This window comes from Sesamum indicum, linkage group LG4 (assembly GCF_026168435.1).
Source record: "Sesamum indicum cultivar Baizhima isolate 11 linkage group LG4, ASM2616843v1, whole genome shotgun sequence".
Lineage (NCBI taxonomy): Eukaryota > Viridiplantae > Streptophyta > Magnoliopsida > Lamiales > Pedaliaceae > Sesamum > Sesamum indicum.
The window spans coordinates 17256325-17278320 of record NC_142660.1 but is presented as its reverse complement, the minus strand read 5'-3'; the positions used below and the strand labels follow the sequence as shown (position 1 = coordinate 17278320).

At 37.1% G+C, this 21996-nt stretch overlaps 1 protein-coding gene across 2 annotated transcripts; it reads right to left on the bottom strand.

Moving 5' to 3' along the window:
- Positions 1-832: 832 nt before the first annotated feature.
- LOC105179670 (ABC transporter B family member 20) lies at positions 833-13775 on the bottom strand. Of its 2 annotated transcripts, none has more exons than XM_011103318.3 (11): positions 12953-13775; positions 8122-8176; positions 7833-8008; positions 7528-7728; positions 6502-6761; positions 6114-6424; positions 5801-6021; positions 5370-5710; positions 4377-5164; positions 3987-4228; positions 833-2597 (listed from the first exon to the last, which is right to left on the bottom strand). In XM_011103318.3, exons 1-11 carry the CDS (start codon positions 13334-13336, stop codon positions 1368-1370), a joined length of 4209 nt encoding a protein of 1402 aa, XP_011101620.2. In that variant the 5' UTR covers positions 13337-13775; the 3' UTR covers positions 833-1367. The 2 variants fall into 2 exon arrangements, with proteins under 2 accessions (XP_011101620.2, XP_088735689.1); XM_088879563.1 differs by lacking the exon at positions 12953-13775 and adding an exon at positions 9374-9532.
- Between the last annotated feature and the right edge of the window lie 8221 nt (positions 13776-21996).

Sequence of the window (21996 nt, the reverse complement as noted above, 5' to 3'; positions counted from 1 at the left end):
TTATTGTATAATGTTCTTTATCTTGATGTTCATCAAATCTTTTCCCAGTATATAGAGATTAAGGGCTTACATTTTACAAGTTTTGAGTATGTATTATTATATAATATAAATTATGAAAATAAATAAATAACATTAATTCACCTAGCCCACCTCCCCGCCCCGTTGAAACCCTCGCTAGACCCCTAGCCCTTGCCGCGCTCCCCTAATACCTCCCATCATCCAATTTGGGTGAGTGGTTGGCTAGCACATAAGGGGGCAATATCGCCGCCACGACAGTGGCCGCCTAACAGGAGGCAGCGTTTCATAGTGCAAAAGAGGGTGACCGTCGTCGTTGCCCAAATTATTTAGATTTTTAAGTTTTTTTAAAATTTAAGAAAATTAATTTATTTTTTTCAGATTTAAAAATAATTTAAAAGAAAGTATGAAGATTTTATTTTAAATACGTATAATAATAATTTGAAATTAGATACTATTTATAGTAAATTTTATTGAATTCTATGAACCCTTTCGCGTGCTTCTTCCTAGTTACCATAACGACAATAATCGAGAAAAAAATAAAGTCGACGGCTTCTCATTTTACAAGCCAGAATCTAGTGACCCTGCGGCTCTGACGATACTATAAAAATGAAATTGAGCCATCACTCGTGATCACATAATTGAGAGCAGACAGGGAATCATAGCATACATGAAGGGAAAGCAGCAAGCTGAATGGAAAGCATAACAAGTCAAATAAAACTGAAGGTTGATCACAGCCCAATGTGGATGACCTGTGGCCAGAAAACCATTAAAGCAAACCGTATGTAAAACGTTCTACTCTATTATATACAAGTAGTTCACAAAAGAATGCCTTCTTTTACACTTAATAAATTTCCTGTCAAGGAAGAATAATGTACAGCAGGAGGTGGGGAGAAAAATGGGTCGAGAGGTAACAAAAGTTGAGCCGATTCACAACACACCAACACACCAAAAAGAGCACGAAAAGAATACTAACACAATGGCCACCTACTTGAAAGTTACGCTCATTTAGCAGTTCCTATCTATGACTAACAAATCAATATAACATGGAGAACTAGGCAAAATGTCTAATTCAGCCTGCCTCTAAGAGAATATGCATCTACTCTTAAAAAGCCTATCCTCAAAACTACCCAAGCCTTACAAATTCTATACCCACTCATAAACACATACTGCAGCAGCCGCATTAGACATGCTAACAGTGAACCTTTGCAACCAGCAAAGAAACCATCATCTTAAGCCCACTTCAATTCTTGCCCATGTTACAAGACTAGAATCCCCACGCTAATTGGCTTTTTCAATGTGGAAATGGACCCACCTGTGTCACAACTATTAGAGAATGTCACGGAGCTCATCTAAACAAGCCTACGCTGTCGCATCCCCTTACCAAAGTGAGGTTGCATCAAGCGAACATATAAACCATTCTTAGCCACTAGCATATCATGAGTCCCTTCCTCCACAATTCTACCACCATTAAGTACAACAATATTGTCAACATGCCTCATCATAGCTGCTCGATGTGCAATTAGAATAGTGGTTTTGTTCCCCATAATCAGAGTATCAAGAGCTTCCTGTACCACCCGGCTTGACTCAGATTCAATGGATGAGCTTGCTTCATCCAATAACAAAATTGGTGCGTTCTTTAAAATAACCCGAGCAATTGCGATTCTTTGCTTCTGTCCAGGAGTTAAATCAACACCCCTCATCCCAACATGAGTATCATAACCATGAGGCAAGCTGCTAATGAAATGATGAGCATTTGCTATTCTTGCTGCTTCTTTCATCTCTGCTTCACTTGCATTGTGCCTCGCGTATATGATATTCTCTCTTATAGTTGTCGAAAATATGATTGGCTCCTGCTGAACAAGACCTAAGTGGTTCCTCAACCATCTCAAATTGTAAGATTTCAAATCTCGCCCATCAAGCAATATCTGACCAGCTACTGGGTCATAGAATCTTTCTATCAAAGATATTATGGTGCTCTTGCCAGACCCAGAAACACCAACCACTGCTACGGTTTGTCCTCCATTAACTTTGAGACTGAAATTGCTGAGTACCAAGACTTCAGGGTGAGTTGGATACGAAAAGTCAACATTTTGTAATTCAATGCTTCCATAAACATTTGGGGGTTTGAGGGCTGAATTATCATCAGGATCAATCTTAGGCGTCCGATCAATTATTTCAAAGACAGATGTCAGAGACTTCCTTCTTTTAAGAATATATGGAGCCAAACCAAAAGGTTCAACCAGGGCAAATGTTGCGAAGGAGAACACCATGTACTCCTTTAGAGCTGTAGCCAAAGTCATGTACCCTTTCCTCACAGAAAGAGCAGTGTACCAAAGGAGAAATGCATTGCAAGCAAAAAGAAGAAACTGAGAAATGCCAAATGCAAAACCAATTGCCATTCCGTGGAGAAAGCTTTTCTTGAATATCTTCTGAAGTTGCAACCTGTAGAGCTCCATTACCTTGTTACCAGCACAAAATGCTACAACAGTATAAATGTTTCTAACAGCATCTTCCAAGACCAAAGATGCCTTTCTATGCATCTCCTGTATGCCTTTCGAGAATCCAGCAAGCCATAATTTCTGCAGGATTAAGTTCAGAGTGCTGTTATATGTTTTTGTCAAAATGTTAAAATATTATCATGCAGCTCATCCAGATAAAGTTTTTTGAACAACAGTATGAAGGTACCTAAAAAAGCTCAAAACCCATCTCACAACTGTGCAAGTGTAAATATATATGCAGTACGCACAGACTCAGATACATGCATACGTCCACACACAAACAGACACACATGCATATTATAGTGCTTATGCATACGTTAAATATGCAATACACAATTTTTGACTTCACTACTTTTGTCAAAACCTGTGAGTTCCAAATATACTAGACTCTACAAAACATCAAGTCCTTGAATAGAAACCATCAGTTGCTAAGTAACCATTTGATTTAAAAGTTTAAATTGTTAGTAACTATTTCATTTATTATCGGCTACAAAATCAACCAAACCCCTCAAAGGTAGAAAGTGACAAAGACCTTGCGTTGCGCTTTGACAAAGAGCTTGTGCTCAAACCAAAATTAAGGCAGCTAACCCCAGCTAGTAAATCACAGTGCTCCCTCCATGACAGCCCCCCACCCCTCACAAACATCCTCATATCCTTGCTGACATTCTAGTATATTACCCATTCACCCAGTGCTGTGTATACCAGTACCAACTACCCTGCCACCCCTTGATGCCAAACTATTTGTGATTTCTCCTTTTAAACATGGAGGCATCAGCAGTATGCTCTCATTTTTGGATGTACAAAATAATCTTGAAAAATGAATTATAGGAAAACCAAGTGTAGCAGCATACGAATATTTTAACCATTCATTAGCAACTAGAAGAGGACATCTTGTAAGTGGAACTCACAAGAGATGCTACACCATAAAATCCTCAGGATCTAGAAATGTTTATGTTCCTGTTCGCTTCAAAGGTTCCAGCTTAAGTTGTCAATGCATTAGCTCAATGGAGAAACTAATACAAAACAGTTTCGAAAATTTGATCAAAATCCTCAATGCATGTGTTATCCCTTTAAATAGTAGAGAACAGAGTTGTCCGAGATATGATGTTTGTGACAGTCCAGCAAGTCCTAAGCTGGTCGATAAATAAGCATAGAGAAAATTTTCTGGACTGACAGAGAAAAAAGAGATGCTACCTTATATAAAAGAAGTTTGATTAACTTGGATTTCCTTGTTTGCACTTAACATATCACATGCAGTTTCATTCAGCATTTAAGAGCATACATAGCCATAATTAGATATCTCCTATCATATAGTTAAACTTGATTGTAATCTTATGTTCCGTAAGAAAATTAATCATCTACGCTGCAGCATAAGCTAACCACCATTGTGCACGTTGGAATTGAGTGAGGAACATGGCAATGTTCTATCCAACACAGATAATACAAGTTAAAGTTGATATTCTTGTATACCTGTGCTATGGCAGAAAGTATGAGAATTGGCAGAGTTGCTAAGGCCACAAGTGCCAATCGCCACTGCAGAAACATTCCGATGAGAAGAGCAACTACAATGGCTGCACTGTCTTGTATAAATATCGATAGCCGGTTGCTAAATGCAGCTCTGACAAAAGTAGCATCATTTGCCAATCGCATGGACAGGTTATCAGCACTGTTCTCATCTTCATCAAACCATCCAACCTCATTTCGCAGCATTGCTGTTGAAAAGGAAGTCAGAAACAGTGTATCCATCACACTAAAGACGCATATATGTAATAATTGTGAAAATGGTCCACCCATTCAAGATGAGGGAACTCTAACACAAGAGTAGCAACGGTATAGTAAAAGAAAACAGGAATTACATACCTGAAAACATCATTCTTCGTACACGTTCAGTCATTTTCTCTCCCATTATACCAAAATAGAAATGCTGCAAAAAGTTAGCAACTACAGTCACAATTCCCATGCCAGCAATTATTAAGCACCACCTGTCTATTTCTTGGCGTATATGATGTTTCTCATCGGTTCTATAATATGCTGTTACAATGAGAGCAATAACATAAGCAAGGACAGGATTAAAAGATCCAAATACTGCAGCACCAGTGCTTCCTAAAACAGCATAAAGCCATTCTGCAAGGCTAAGCTCTACGAGTCTCCAGAGGGAAGGCTCTTCACGAGATGTCCTCTCTGTTTCTTTCTTTGACATAGGCACATCGTCAAATTGACTAGGTGGTCGACTAAATGTTTGTGAATGTGAGCGTTCATTTTTAGGATCAGATGTTAAAAGAGGGGAAACAGGAGACTCCGGATCTGAAGCACTGGTTTGTCTCTGTGCAGAATGAATATCAATCTTGGGTAATTCTGGTAGCCTCATTTCAAAACTATCCTGCCTCTTTATAGTTGGTTCTTTGTCTGCAGCATCCATCGAGAGACCATTTTCTATCATTTCTTCTGGTGGTGGGCTATGACTTCTAGGAGACTCTTGAGAGTTGAAGGTTACATCAGCAGGTCGAAACATATGGAGTCCAGCAGCTCTCTGAAGAGAAGGCGACTTGACCATCCTAGGGGACGAGGGTTCGGGGAAGCTGTGACTTGCGGAGGAATCTTTTTCAATCTGAAAGGTTGCATTCTCCTTGTAGGTTCTTATCGGCATCCTGAATCAAAATAGTCCTTAGTGCAGGTGAAATATTCAAGAAGTGGCAGAACAACGTTGAAGATGAATCAAAAGAGAAGAGGTCCTAACATTAGTAAGGACCTTACGTTGCATTGTAACATTCATAAACAATGGATTATACATACATAATTCATTACTAAGTTGGAAGTTCCATAGAATCATTAGTTATAACTTCTCTATTATACCTCCGTGGAAGTTTGGTGGCTTCTTCACATTTAAGCAGCTCTGCATAAAGACCATCCAAGTTCACCAGCTCTTCATGCGTACCCATTTCAACAAGTTGACCTTCCTCCATAACTGCAATGTAATCAGCATTTTTTATAAGACTTAAACGTCTAGCTATTATTATTGTTGATCTGCCCAGCATGAGGAGATCCAGAGACTCCTGAACAGACCGCTCAGCTTCAAAATCTAATCCCCCTGTGACTTCATCTAGGAGTAGAATAGATGGATTGGACAGCACCGCTCTAGCAACAGAGAGTTTGATTTTTTGTTCCTCTGTCATCTCCAGAGAAGCCCTACCAACCTGTAACGAAGCAGAAGTTTTACGTTTAAGTCACATGATTGAACCTCAAAAAACCAATGGCAACCAATATAAACATTTAGGGGAAAAAACCTGAGTATCATATCCTTTATCCAACGAGCTGATAAATGTATGCGCATGTGCTATTTTCGCTGCTTCTTCAATTTGATCTAAAGAGGCGTTGCGCCCGTAAGCAATATTCTCTTTGATACTCAAACTCAGCAAGGCAGGCTCCTGGGTGACTAAACCTATTTGGCTTCTCAGCCATTCCAGCTTCAGATTTTTAATATTTTCACCATCCAGAAGAACTTCTCCTGAAACAGAGAACCAAATGCATTAGAAAAGTGTTGGGAAGGCATGAAGGACACAATTCTAAAGAGTTGTCAATCTACTTCTCCTGTGATACCTAATGTAGGATCATAAAACCGCTCCATAAGTGGTATGATACTGCTTTTTCCAGAGCCATTTCTACCAACAAGTGCTACAGCCTTTTTAGCTGGTACAGTGAGGTAAAACCCACTCAAAATCGGAATTTCAGGCCGGGAAAGATAGCTGAAATATACATTTCGAAACTCTATATTTCCTTGTAGAGAAGAAAGGATGAGCCCATCGTGATTAGAACTAGAGGACGAACGACTTATCATCTCAAACAGCCTGTAGGCAGCAATTCTCCCTTGCTCAAACGAGTAGAAGTTTGTTGCTGCTTGGTTCAGCCCACTGTTAAACACAATTGCATTTGTAAGTATAATCTCACACTGAAGATGAAAGAATCAGAAGTGAAAAAAGTTGCTTACAGGCCACTCAAAATAACAGCAAATAGGGCTGTTATAATTTCTCCCCCATGAGCTTTACCATGATTGACAAGGGATCTTCCCACCCAAAGTTGCAAAGCACAAGAACAGATTGCAAGTCCATAAGTGAAACCCAGTCCAAGACCTTGAACAAGACTTATCAATATACCATATCTAAGCGTAGCTTGAAGTGAAGTAGCATAAGAATATTTAGCCAAGGTCTCATTGGTAAATGCATACAAGGTTCTAATATAAGAAATTGCCTGCAAGATGATAAAAGAAAAGAAAAAAAAATTATACATCAGAATTTGGAGAAATAAAGAAGCTCTAGCCATCTTCAGATGAAAGCTTCAGTCAACAAATGCTTTAAAATGGAAATCCATATTTCTTTATTGTTCTCTGCAATTATACATACATCAGTAGAAATTTTTATATCCAGATAAAACTGGAAGTTTTAACTTCATATATCTACCTATGCATTCGAACATCTGCGGACAAATTTAGAAAGATGACAAACATGGTCCATCTGATAGTTCTATAAGGCCATCACACAAACCCGAATTTGTTGCATTAGCAATTTTATTAACTCAGGAGGTTGAATTATCAACTGCACAAGAGAGATGTAACAAGCTAGTCAAACTGATTCTTTCTGTTATTCAATTTAAGCAATTGAAATAAATAGAAAAAAGAACAGTCAAGACAATTTATGGCACATTAAGAACTAAATTCAACCATGGGTATCATAATACATGAGACCTCAATATAAAGAGCTGTACATATATACATATATATTATGTCTGTGTGTACTCATATGATATGTATATTTAACACATCCTTAAATGACCTTCAACTAGCATTAGCAAGTTCCTGGATAGAGTAAAGTCAACAATTCCGCAAGCGACTTGATTATTTATATTTAATGTTTTCAGCATGTAAAGCCACAACTTGAGTTGGCATATTTCCCTCCAGAAGATAATGAATCTATCATTCAAACCCCAAACAAAGCAAAATGGAGATCAATAATATGACCTGCTCAGCAATACTTGCAGCCTCAGCATAAGCATCTTGGATATTTTCTGCAAGTCGATGCAGAAATATATTTGATATTCCTCCTGCAGCCACAATGAATGGACCAGTTGCTAAAGTAATAAGAGCAATCTGCCAGCAGTTGACACATCCAATCACAAGACCACTGAAGAAAGTAGCCATATTGTGAATATAATTTCCAACCTGTCAGATCAAGTGCATGCTTAGATGACGAACAAGAATTCTCTTTCCCAGTGAAACCAGATAAACAGCAGTTAGGCAATGGAAATAAAAGAGATTTAACATACTTTTTCACTGAGAGCAGATTGAATGAGCAGCACGTCGCTTAAAACTTGACTCACAATATCTCCATTGTTCCCATACGTATCGAAAAAACTCATGTCTTGGTTAAGTAAAACTTTAACATATCTTGATCGTATCACAGCAGTCTGCCTTTCTCCAGTCAGAATCCAACATGACACCTCTATTATCCGAAAACAGAAAAGAGCTCAAAAAGTTAGAATAGAGCAGCATGAGAATATTATTTTTCTTTTGAGAATAAAAGACAGACTGCAGGGATTTATATATTAAGCTTACCAATCCAAGCAGCAACAAAAACTCCCACAGCAATGAAAACAATAGACAAAGCAAGCTGCAGGAATCCCAAAAACAATGTCAGCTGGCAACACTTTGGGCCATGAGTTCCATAAGATAATTTACTTTTTCGTCTCATCCAAGCCATAACTCAGGGGGGTGAACATAATCCATCTCAACCCTCTACATCTGGATAAAGCATTTACATTTTCAAGTATCGAAGTATTTTTCAGGCAATAGAGAGCACATAAAATACCTATGAGTTAAATAGTTATTAGCGAGATGTTCATAAATTCAATACCATACTCAGGTTCATTAACTTTGTTCTCTTTTACTTCATGCTAGACACAGTAGTGCTAATTCTTCCTTCTGAAATACATGCATTTTCTATGATACTTCCATACCAACGTAAAACTAATTATCTCACATGACATTTGAGGAGACGACCGAAGATAATGCCAATATTCACATTGTCCTCTAAAAATAACATTGAGAGCTTTAACAATCATATCTTAGCTAGCGCAAGCCAACATTATGACCAACTAACATTTGAGATATTAACTAATCACAAGATATCCCAAGCAATCTTATCCCCTCTTTAAAATCCAAGAACAACTTGAAGCATAATTATTGGATTGCTTTCTGTTTCCAATTATGGTTTGTTTTGGAGTTGTTTGATCCCCCTTAGATGCTCATTGCTTTATTTAAGTTTTGTTTTAAATCCTGTCAAGTTACCTAAGTAAGAGCATATAGGTCACATGACTATGAGTCAATGCGAGATTTTTTTCTGTTACAAATAACGCATAAGGTTGTGGGTTTCGGACATCAAGAATAACATTTCAGTTATCCCTTTGAACATAATTTTCTTGGGATTCAATACCACAAGAACTCTTCAATCACACTCCCATAGGATCACTGTGCTTTCAGTAATTATGTTCCTCTTGCAACAAAATGGTTCCAAATGTGCTAGTCTAGTAAAGTCTTAAATAAACAGATCATTTTCAAGAATTTACAGGAACACATGTTGATTTCAAATAGATTTCCATATTCTAGACTAAAAAGATTTAAACGTTGATTCATTAAGTATGAAACACAAATTGCTAGATACAGGCTACAAACTTCTAAACATTTCTGAAGAAAAGGAAGGTAACTAACAAGCATGTTTCAAGAGAGATAACATTTACAATTTTAACTAGAATTCACAGAGCAATGTATCGAAAAACAAGATAGAGAAAAGAAAATTTATATTTATTACCTTTTTAAGGGTAATTTGATCGTGAAACAGTATTTTCATTCCATTCAAATTCTTCATTGCTCATTCCTTACTTATTTCTTGTACATACCGATCTTATAGCATGCCAAGCCAATATTATTCCTTCCATATCATCATGTTCCTGAATTCTTTCTTCATAAATTTTATTCATGCCTAACAAGGAGGGGCTCTGCCTCAGGTCTCAAGTCCTGGACACACGCAGAATAATATTTATAAACATATTTAATTTATTTAAGACTTTAACTTTTATTTAATAAATATAATTGTAAAATAACTTATATTTTTAACTTAGTGATAAGATAACTTACTAAGAATTTATTACCAATTCATATAATAATTTAATTTATTTAAAAAACTTATATCCATTAATTGAAGAAAATATAAAATTTAATTGGGTTTTGCAAGTTAGACCCGTCTGTCTAGAGTTGATCAAGGTGGCGGCAAGTTTGATGCAGGACTGGACAGGGTGGGTTTCAGGTCCAACCAGAGGCAAAGCAGGTACGAAGCCAAGTTGGGGCAAGTTTCGGATTTTTCAAAAATTAAGGCGGGGATCTTGGATCTAGAAAAACCCACCCCATTGCCATTATCTATAACCTTATTTCCGTTCAAAGCATTTAACAATTGGTTACATTACTGAAATGCCTTTGCATTATATGTCAAGAAAATTTGTAGAAGTGTGTGATTATAACTAGATACAATAGATATGTATTTATTTATAATTAGATTACTAAAATGCCCTCACATTACACATTAAAATACTTTTTACTGTATTTATTTATAATCACGCACTTCTATTAAAATAATAACATTTTTCTATCAATTCATCTTATGTTTGTCGGTAGATTATAAAATATGGCAAATTGTAATCTTTAATTATTACTCTACAAGACAAACTATGTACATTTTAATACAATTAACACTCACTCAAGCTTTTGCAATTATCATTATGTTAATGTTAATTTATACAAGTATAAAAGGTAACCCTAATACCTTATAAATCACATTTTCCAATCGCCATACTCAGAAAAGTTTAATTTTTTTTAAGTGACAGTTTAATAATGGTTTGCCAAGGAAAAAAAAAATTATTTATCATAAAACAATGAACATTGAAAAGGAGAAGTAAGAAAAAGAAAAATCAATTGCAACAAAGCTTCTAAAGCGGCGGTATAAATCAAGAAGAAGAAACATGCACATCAACAAAAGGACTCTACATATGGTCATAACTTCTTTTCTCCTTTTTACTTCATTCATTAATAAAGTGAATATCATTTTTGTATGGAGCTTAATTCAAATTATGTTGGAAGAATTGGACCAACATTTTAAACCTTAGAGATCATTACACTATCCAACTAAAACTTGAAGGACATATATGACCTTTTCGTATAATAACCGAAAAAATAAAAAAATGCACTTTTTTTAATATTAAAGCTAAATTATGGGTTTTACAAGTACTTTGAAATCTCAGCTAGAAGCAACCAATTTCTCCTTTTGTTGTAATTTAATTAAGTTTTTTCTTTTATTTCTTATCAAGTCTCTTGAGAATATTTAGGCCATTTTGCTTATTAAGGGCATTGCATAGTTTCTTGTTCTCTAATGATTACTTCTTAGTTTCAGATTCCAGAATTGTTCAATCAGACACACCCTCTCACTTGATTTATGTGTCTGCAAAACTTTGTTCCTCTAGTTTCATTACTACCTACTGCTTACTCAATTCTCCCCTTTCCTCGAACTCTGCATCTAGTAATGACTAAACACATAGGTCTTTTGAAGAAATTTATTATCTTGTAATCAAGGATTTATAAGCCAGAACATAACAAACCTGTTTGTTTCTGACGAAAAAACCTTCATTTCTCTTCTTTTTTTTTCCCCGAATTCATATAGCATCATAAAGAACGGATAAGGCATGATATATGCTTTATTTAAAATACGCACTTCAACTACAAATAGAGTTATCTGTAATTTGAGTCACATTCCTTAGTTTTGAACTGATTGGCAAATCGAACAAATAAAGTTTGACGTATTTAATGCTACATGCTAACATATGCATGAGTATATATATATATATATGGTTTTTCAATACACTCTCCAAGATGCTCCAGTTCTCAAAAGTCACCCACACCCACCTGTCTTTTATGAGTGGGGGCACTCATATGTCACATTATCCTACCTGAATAAGGAAGCAAGCAATGAGATCAAATTTTGAACAGGACCTCTTTGGCTTTGCAAAAGAACAAGAGAGCAAACTAAGTTTACCTTCACCTTATCGACTAGAAACATCAGTTCTTAGATTCACTTCCTTTCTTGAAGCTGCATTTTCTTCTGTTTATCACATTTTTTATGATCATATCCACTTCGCCTTTCTTTGTTCCCACTGCTTTATCTCTCATGTCTTATTTCAAACGCTTTCACAAGGAATTAAGATATATTTGCCAATGCAGATTGGATTTTAGGTAAAAGAGAAACACAGCAAAAGGCGACAATCCCGAGATCGAAGTTTTGGTCCACTGGAGTTCTTACCAACACAATGAATCACTCTTACAGCTCTATCCAAGTGAAAACTTACACATAACTACTTTGTCTCTCTAATTTTAAGTAACATTTTCAATTTTTCAGAGGTGTCACTATTATTTTCCATCTTATCAAATATTCTTTCTTGTTCTCCATCATGTATCATGCTTTACCTATGTAATATGACACAGATTAAAGCTTCACCTCAACTCAGTTAAGGAGAGACCTTTTTATTGCAAGCACCGACATTGATGGTATAAAAAATGTAATTCTAGAAATTACAACTAACAGATACAAAAGGACCATCTTAATCACTCACCTCTCATGTGAATACCTCTTTCCCTTTTTTCTCTTTCTTTGTGGGTTGTAACAACCAAAATGACTTCTGATACTTAACCTAATTTTAGCGCAGAGCTTATTTACATAATCTGACCAAATCAGAAGTGTCAACTGTAAAGAATGCTCTGCTTAGCCAAGTTATTCAGCTGAAAACTCTAAGCCCACTTGATTAAATGATATGGTACTTTTGGAAATAAAATTACCATCATAAGAAATGTACACTTATTATGTAATGTCCCAAACACGAAATAACAGCTTTCAGGTTGAAAGAAACAGAGTACACAATCTCTCTCTATCAAATACCATACATACGAAGTCAATTGACTTTGACTAATCCAAATAGTGACGACCTAAGAGTAACAGAAAAACTTTGGCCATATGAGCTTTAGTAATACTAACTAGGAATAAATACTAGAATCAAATTGAGGCCGTTAAATTTGATTGGACACAATAGTAAGATTGCAGAAAATCAGTTTAAACATCTAATCCCACTCAACTCTGAGCATATTACTGAGTCATTTCACTTCATACGACTTATTTCCTAGTGCCAGAGGAAATCAGATCTCAAACTGCAGCAGCATCCATGAACACACTCATCTAGCCGTATTTAGCTGAAACCTCAGCAGTAAGACTAGGGTTTGATTCAACCAAAATATATATAGATATATATACACAGACATATATATGTATATGTGCATATATCTACAGAAATACCTCAGTAAATTTATCGAAGAGCTCATCAGCACTTATGTCAGAGCCGTGGAAGCGAAGCAGCTGGATGATTTTTGCAAAGTAATGCAAGTAGACAACGAGAGCAGTGCCATGGGCAGCAGCAGCGAGGGATCCAACCACCATGAGGGCCCAGTCCAGGCGGTCGGCACAGGCAAACAGCCGGGAGAAGGGCACAGCAGCTGGCGGAGGCTCCATCTCCTCGGCCTCGGCATCGATCTCATCCTCAACCTCGACCGGCACATCTTCCGTAGTTCCCGGGTCCAGGTACGGAGAAGGTGACTCCGGCGGCTCCGATACTTCCGATACAGGCGTCAAAGGTTGTATGTGCGGCGGAGACCACCCAAATAAGCCCCTCGAAATCATCATCCTTACCTATTTATGTATTTATCTACCCAAAAATAAACAGTTGCGTAGACTTGTCCTCCGCTGTCTGACTACAAAATACAAAACCTAAAGCAGGGCATAGTAATTTATCTTCTCCCAACGCAGTAGAGAGGAAAAGCAGATCAGAAGAGATCGAGGTTTTTCCCTTCAGTCAAAGAAGGCGGAAGGGAGTTGAATTTTACTCAGGAACGGGACATCTTTTGGTCTTTGGAGGCGTCCGTTGCTTCTGGCTACATAAATCGGAGTGGTTCTGAGAGACTTCTTCTCCGCATCAGTCTCAAGGACAGGGGTCGCCGCGTCGGAGGTCCGAACTAAAGAAAACTTTGTATAATAAAGTTTGAAAAGTGCAAAAAAGCTGGTGAAGATACAGCTGTTCCACTGCACCCACGAATATCCAGAAAATCAATTTGGGTCGGGTCTTCTCTTTTTCTTCACTATACATACGGAAGCAAAAGTATCTTCTTACGGCAAACACCAAATAAATCCCCAACCCAATGCTTGGATTTAATTTTAGTTTGATTCTCCCTTTGTTTTTTTTTTTTTTTTTTTTTTTTTGTGTGTGTTGGGGGAACATAAAGATGAAAAAATAGGTTAAATTACAACGGGCTATTAAATAATAACAAATATTATTTATTGATTATCATATTTTTTCATTCATATTTTAGAATTTACTAAATTAATTTCAAGTATAAATAGTTAATTTAATTGACATTTTAATATATTTTTGTCATCAAATCAATGGTCGATAAGTGTCAAAAAGAAATATTTCGACCAATCAAATTATGATTCCAATCAATCGGATCAAGACAAACATTTGTGATATTTAGCTCTTTAAAAATTGCAAATATTAAAGAGATAATGTCAAGTTGACCAATCATATCATTTCAAATATATGATGTATTTATCTCTTTAAATTAAATTACAAAAAGATAATAGAAAAGGTATTCAAGTGCATTATAACTCTACCTCTTTAACACATATATAAAGGGGTCTTTGAATCTCACTCAAGGCACACAAAGAAAGAGAACGAAGAGCAAAATAAGGAAAGAATGCCAAATAATTCTCTCTACAAAGTTCTTCGAGCTCAAGAATATTCAAGGACATTCAAGGCGAGAATCGACTCTTTCATCAAAGTTGCGCTACAAATTATAGCGTTTAATTTGGGATTATAGATGTTAAGCCCTCAAATTATCATTATAAATATTCAAATATCTTTTCAGAAAGATCCAAGTGGCAAATCCACTTTCAGATAATCAAATTCCAAGTCAAGACTAAATCGTATAATTCGGATTACGGGCATGAGCCCTTGAATTAACGTTATAGAAATTTGTCAAATTTGTCAAAGATATATTTTGAAGAGAATAATCAAGGGATTGAATAGAGATTGTACCTACTTTGACATTTTAATCTATATATCTTTATTTGTGATATTTTATTTGTATTTTGATTTTTTAAACACGATAAAATTAGCATTCACAAGGCTCTTCTAAATTTGTCATTATCAAAGTACGTCTTATTGTTAAAAAATTATAAATACCCCATAGATTAATGGTCGTCTAATAAATACCTCCTCATGACAGTCAATTATAAAGAGGTATTTGATAGACGAACGCGAATTCTATAGGATATTTATAATTTTTCAAATAATCAAAAATATTTATAATTATGTCAAATTTTAGAAGAGTCCTTGTGAACAGTTGTTTTATGATTTGCCATTTTTTTAAGTAGTGTAGGATGTCTAAAAATATTTAAACATATTTCTGTTTTTACTTTTGAGTATAGTGACAAACAACGTGCTAATTATTAGTATTAGCAATAATTTATAATCCGAGTATTATCTCGGTATAATATATTATATATTATATATTAGCTATGTAAAAGTAATATACATATATACACATATATATTTTCCTTTATTCTTCCTTTTCTTATCGCCAGAGTGCAACAGCCGCGCTCATCTCTCTCCCCTCATGCCTTTGTTGCCACTGCCCTCCCCTAGTGCCTCAGCTGGCGTCGCCACCTCCCCTTTCCTCCTCCTCCTCCTCCTCCCCCTTTCCCCTCTGTTGCCACTGTCTCCTCCCCCTTCCTCCTCCTCCTCCCCCTCCCCATTCCTCCTCTCCTGTCGCCACCCTTTCCCATGCCCAAATTAGTCTCCCCCACAGCCCAGATCCACCCTCCCCCACGGCCAAATGCGCCTCTCTGTTATACCAGATCTGCCCTCCCCTGCCAGTGTCTCTCTCTCACTCTCTCTCTCTCTCTCTCTCTCTCTCTCTCTATATATATATATATATAACTATATATAAATACACACATATATAAATACTTTTAATTATAAAAGTATAAATATATATATTCAAATTTAACTATATATAATATATAATTTTAATTTTATTAATTTAAATTTAAACCGTTGGTTTGAAATATATTAAATCTACAGCGTTGATTTATTAGTTAATTTTGGACCATAGATAGATCAAGATCCAATGGTTATTAAATAAGGACATAAATGTCATTTAAAATTTTAAATTAAAAAATAAAAAAGGGCGTTTGTGAGCTATTCAAATTTCGGGGGGTGGGAAGGGTAAATTGCTCTACTTCTGATAACACAAGGGGGTAAATTGTTGTTTTATTTTTCATGGGAGGTAAATTGCTCATTTCTCCATTAACGTTACAAATATGTACTAATCTATATCTATATATCTTTATCCACATATATATTATAAAAGTATGAATGATTTGTCATGTTTTATGTTTTTTTCTTTTCTTGTGATTTTAATTATATCCTTTTTATATTGATGTGATCACAAATAGACAGCTTAAAGTAAAGCCCATTTATCAGCCCAACAGCATGCCCACAAGGCTTAATGTGGAAAAAAGACTCGAAAAAACCTCATAGGCTTTCCCCTAGTTGGGGCGCAAGAGAAGGGTTTATCCTTTGGAGGCTCAGTTTGGATATATTGGAAGAGTCGGGTTATCTGTACCCCACAATGACACCCTGGTCATTACTACCACCTTAGCCAATTATGAAGTAAGTTAGATCTTCATAGATTCAAGAAGCTCCAATGATATTCTATTTGGCGAGGCATACAATCAAATGCAATTGGGGGATACCAAGGAGCTTAAGCCCATAAAGGACTCAATCCGTGCATTCTTTGCGCGCATCAAGTGGTGTTGTTTGTAGGAACACAAAACTAGGATGTGAGAACTAATAAAAGCTCCAAACAACAACCTCAGTAAGCAGAAAGTTGTGGAGGCCATCGAGAATAATCAAGCTCTTCAGGTGATGACAGACACCTCTTTAGTCCCAACTGAAGGACCAAAGGTCGTAAGATCCTCCAAGCCCTTTGAACCCTTAATGGATCCCCCATGGAACAACACATCTTCATACACCTCCTTAAGGAGGCTATCTCTAGGATTAATGGGGGATGATCTCATCAATGTTCGGGAGCAATTGATAGCGGCGACGCGTGTGCCTACGGTGGCTTCTGTGGAGGCTGAGGCGGTCACTGAAAAGGAGGCACCCCAAGTCCGAAGGTTAGGAGCCCTCCAGGAGGAGCCAGATTAAACCCCACAACCCCAAAAAGGAATTCCGCTCCAATAGATAACCCACTTGGAGTGTTTGCATAAAGGAATTCAAGGCATCCAGTATCAAGTCATGGGAACACCCCTGGAGGAACATCATAGAATCCCCTCCATTGAAGCGATCATGATAGATGAACTTCCTTTGAACTGCCAGAATCCTGCCATTGCGGAGTATGATGGCACCACAGACCCCTAGGAGCACTTGTCTCATTTCAAGAACACGGTTCTCTTACATCGTTACAATGATGGAATCAAATATCGAGCCTTTATCACCACTTTAGCAACGGTTTCCAAGCAATGGTTCTCGAGGCATGATATCACTCCCACTATCCTTGAGGACAAAGCTTTTTCGAAGAACTAGCCTCATACAATTTCAAGTAGTAGATATCCCTCAACATATAATGTAATCCTAGGAGACCTACCCTTAACATGAAGATCAAATTACAAATGCCTAGAGGAGTAAAGGAGGTCAAGGGGGACCAACTACAATCCTACAAGTTTTATGGACATAAGCGAGGTCTTGAAAACCTACCTAGGGAATAATCTTCAAAGAGATGAGTGAAAGATCCTATATCAGTTGAGGATGCCAGTCCTAACAAAGAAGAACCAACCAAGGTTCAACCAGCAGAGGAACTCCTCATCTTGGAATTGGTACCTGGAGATCCTGAAAAGATTATGCGTACTGGATCTCAAATGGGGGTACAGATTAAGGAAGACTAATTCAAATGTCTCCGACGGAATATTGATGTATTCACCTGGACCCCTCAATATTTGATGGGGTAGATCCCAATATTATCACACACCAACGCAACATAGATCCTAGCATGATGCCAGAAAACAAAAAAAGAGAAATTTTAGGCCTAAGAATGACAAGATTATTAATGTTGAAGTTGACAAACTCCTAGCAGCATGACACACAAAAGAAATTCAATTTTTGAAATGGTTATCCAACGTGGTGTTAGTCCCTAAACCCGGAGGCAAATAGAGAATGTGGCGTGGATTTTTGGGATATTAACAAGGCTTGTCCAAAGGATTTCTACCCATTCTTAAGGATTGATCAACCAATGGACACCACTTTTGGATTTGAGCTATTAAGCATGATAGATACCTCTCAAGTATACCATTAGACTATGTTAACTCCTACGGACCATAAGAGAGTCAACATTATTACCTCTGCTAGCACCTATTGCTATATAGCCATTCGCTTTGGGCTTAAAAATGCAGGTGCTACTATCAACGGTTGTTGTATATTGTCTTTCACCCATGATTAGGGAAGAATGTCAGGGGCGGAGGGTCACATGGAGGACTTAGAAGAAACATTTGAAGACCTAAGAAAATATAAATTAAAGTTTAATCTGGCTAAATGCGCAATTGGGGTCTTAGGAGGACAATTGTAGGCTTCATGTTGACTGAGAGAGGTATTGAAATCAACCCTCTCAAAATCAAGGCAATCCTTTACATGAAGGCGCTTGTCAGTATCCATGAAGTACAATGATCGACAGGAAGAATAACATCTCACAGTCGTTCATTTCCAAATCAATTGAGAAAATCTTACCCTTCTCACGATATTAAGGAAGATTAAAAATTTTGAGTGGGGTACAGACTATCAACATGCGTTTGAAGAACTCAGGAAGTATTTGGTAGGACTCCCACTACTAGTCAAGCCATCCTCAAGGATACGTTATATCTCTACATCTCCACAACCCAGCAAACTGTTAGGCCAGTCCTCCTTAAAAAGAAAGAGGAACACAAATGCCTGTATACTACGTAACCAAAGTACTTAATAGATCAGAAGAGAGGTACACATCTTTGGAAAAAATGGCCTTCGCGCCGGTAATCAACGCTCGAAGGCTGCGTCCGTACTTTCTCTCACATCTCGTGGGGGTAAGGACTAACTTCCCTCTAAAGCAGAACTTGGGAAAATCTTATACAACTGGTAGTCTAATAAAATGGGTCGTGGAATTGAGTGAATATGATATTTCATACCTACCCCGAATAGCTATAAAAGCACAAACCTTAGTTGATTTTATCTTTGAGATGGCCAACCTTTCTTAGGAAGAATCCCCCAACATGAAATATTGTTGTTCCATGTAGATGGATCGGCCACCTCGCAAGGAAGTAGGTTTGGCATAGTTATCACGTTTCCTCAAAAGGAGGACATGGAATTTGCTGTAAGATTCAACTTCAAAGCCTCGAATAATGAAGTTGAATACGAAACCCTTCCTCTAGGCATTAGAATGGTCCACGATGTTGGGGCCAAAATATCTAATTGCTTACTTGGACTCCTAGGTCATAGTCAAACAAATAGACAAAACATATGAAGCCAATGCGGATAGTATGGTGCAGTACTTACAATGAATAGAAGAACTAAAATTGAAGTTTGAAAGTTTTTGGCTCATACAGGTCCTTAGGGAAGAAAATACTAAAGTTGATTACCTGTCTACACTAGCCCAGTGCTTTGGAAGATTGCAGAACCCGACGAATTACTATACGATACTTTTTGGAGCTCGACACTCCCTGGAAGTTCAAACCATCCCCCTTGGGGGGGGGACCAGAGAAGACCTATTTTGGGTTGGCTGGAGGAAGGGGTGCAACAAGGTTTGTAACTAGAGCTTCCCATTTCTTTCTTTAGGAGGACATCTTATACAAGAAATCATTCACACACCCCTATTGAGATACATATCCCTAGAAAAAGGATAACATGTACTAAAAGAGATCTATGATGGATACTATGGAGCTCAAACAGGTTTGGAGTATGGCGAACAAAGCTCTAAGGGCCAGGTATTTCTGGCCTACCATGAAACAGGATGCTATTAAGCTAGTGGACAAATGTGAATAATGCCAAAAACACTCCTATCTATACACAAACCAACATAGCCTCTCACTACCTTGCTTTCTCCTTGCCCCTTCTCTTAGTGGGGTATGGATTTGGTAGAGCCTTTTCCTTTGGTGTCAGGCTAGAGAAAATTCCTACAAATAGTCATTAACTATTTTATGAAATGGGTGGAAGTGGAGCCCCTCGCACAAGTCATAGAGGGGGAGGTCATGAAATTCATATAGAAAAATAACATATATCGCTTTGGACTCTCCCAAGAAATAATTTCAAACAATGATTGATAATTCCAAAGATGCAAAATACATGAGTGGTGCAAAAGTTTTTGCATCAAGCAAAGATTCACTTCTATGGATCATCCTCAAGCCAACGGGCAAGTGGAGGTCACAAATCGCACATTATTACAAGGAACCATGGTGCATGCTAGATTTTTGCTTCACCACAAGGTCGAAGGATCTTCAAGAAATATCCTAAGATTAAAGGGGACTTACCCAACAAAACAAAGTTTAGCTCTCCCAATGCTTAAGTTAGTAATGATTTTACTAAAAAAAGTAAAGGGAACTTGAATTAAAGTGAGAATAATGGTACAAAATAATGATAAAGTGTATATATTCGTTGGGATGCAAAATATAGGCTCAAAATAGTCTAAAACTAGAAAAGGGGGGGACTTGGTATTGCGAAGGGTGGATACTTTGAATCTAATTGCAAAATTAGAGCCTAACTTGGAAGAACCATATAAAGTCACACAAATATTGGGCCATAAAGCTTATGAGTTAGAAGATCCGGAGGGACGCCCCTTAAATCGACTATGGGATATACATAATCTCAAGGGGTTATACATCTGACTTATGCAGGCATCCCCCTCGATCCTTTCATTCATTTCAAATGATAAGACATGCACCCCCCTCATCAGGCACCTCTCCAAAAAAATAAATTTGCCCCATCTAACGGCACAAGCAGGAAAATTCTTGCTCTTTTTTATGCTTTTCTCCTTTTTCTGTCTAAAGCTCCTACTCAAGCAGTCCAGCTCTTCGGTTTCCACTCCTAGAGTGAGGGGAGCGATGATCCCCCTTAAACATTTTATGGACTAAGCCCACAAGCAAGGCAAATCAATCCAAATGGAAACAAACGCAGCTGGCCCAACAGCAAGGAGGCAAGGCCCATAGGCTTACCTCCTACGTTACTGAACTGACAGGCTAAAGAAATAAGCTCGTTCCAGCTGGGCATGTCATCATATAGCTGGACAGACACGTCATACAACTTTTCAACACATCAGGACATGTCATCCTAAACTATCTTCAGGTGGCTCCCAGTATATTGATGGCAAATGAGTTGGGAATCCACAAGTAATTGATTTCCAAATTTTCGGGCAGACCTAGCAAGATTCAGTCAAAACTCGATTAGTTAGCTGATTCAAAGGGCTTTCAAATGGCATAGGATCTCCACGACAACCTCCTTATCCTGCTCTGTACAAGCTTATAAATAGAAGTCTTGTGTAGATTTTTGGTAACATCAACCCTCATCTCAAACTCTCACTTATTCTCTCATTTCTCTCTTGGTTTCTAGATTATTTTGAGCCTATATTTTGCACTCCGCATGAATATATACACTTTATTATTATTCTGTATCATTATTCTCACTTTAGCTTAAGTTCCCTTTACTCTTTTTCAGTAAAATCTTTACTGACTTAAGTATCGGAGTGCTAACCTTTGTTTTGCAGGGTCAGTCCCCTTTGATCTTCAATTTTTCTTGAAAATCTTTCGATCTTGTTTTCACTTGGAGGATGGTAACATTGCTTGGATAATCATAATTAAGGTTAGCAATTTTTTAGAAAATTTTGAATTTTTATTGAATAACAATTTATTTCCCTTTTGTATAATTTCAGAATTTTAAGGTGGCATTGTCCACCCACCGTATGACATTTTTATATTTCGGGAAACTTTTAATTGTAGTTAATATGTTGATTCAATTATTTTTAGTATTATTTATGTTTTGCTATCTTTTGAATATTACGTTCCGAGTGTGTATAAGTTGAAAACTAACATAATGATACCACTCAATATAGCATCCCCTACTCGCTACATCTAATTATCACTATTTCATTCTTTCTTTAATTAGAACTCATTCTATAAGTAATTCTCTTTCAACTCGTGAAATAAGTTCTAATTTATCAGTATAATATATATATCACAAAAGGTAATAGATACCTCCGAAAGTTTATATTTAC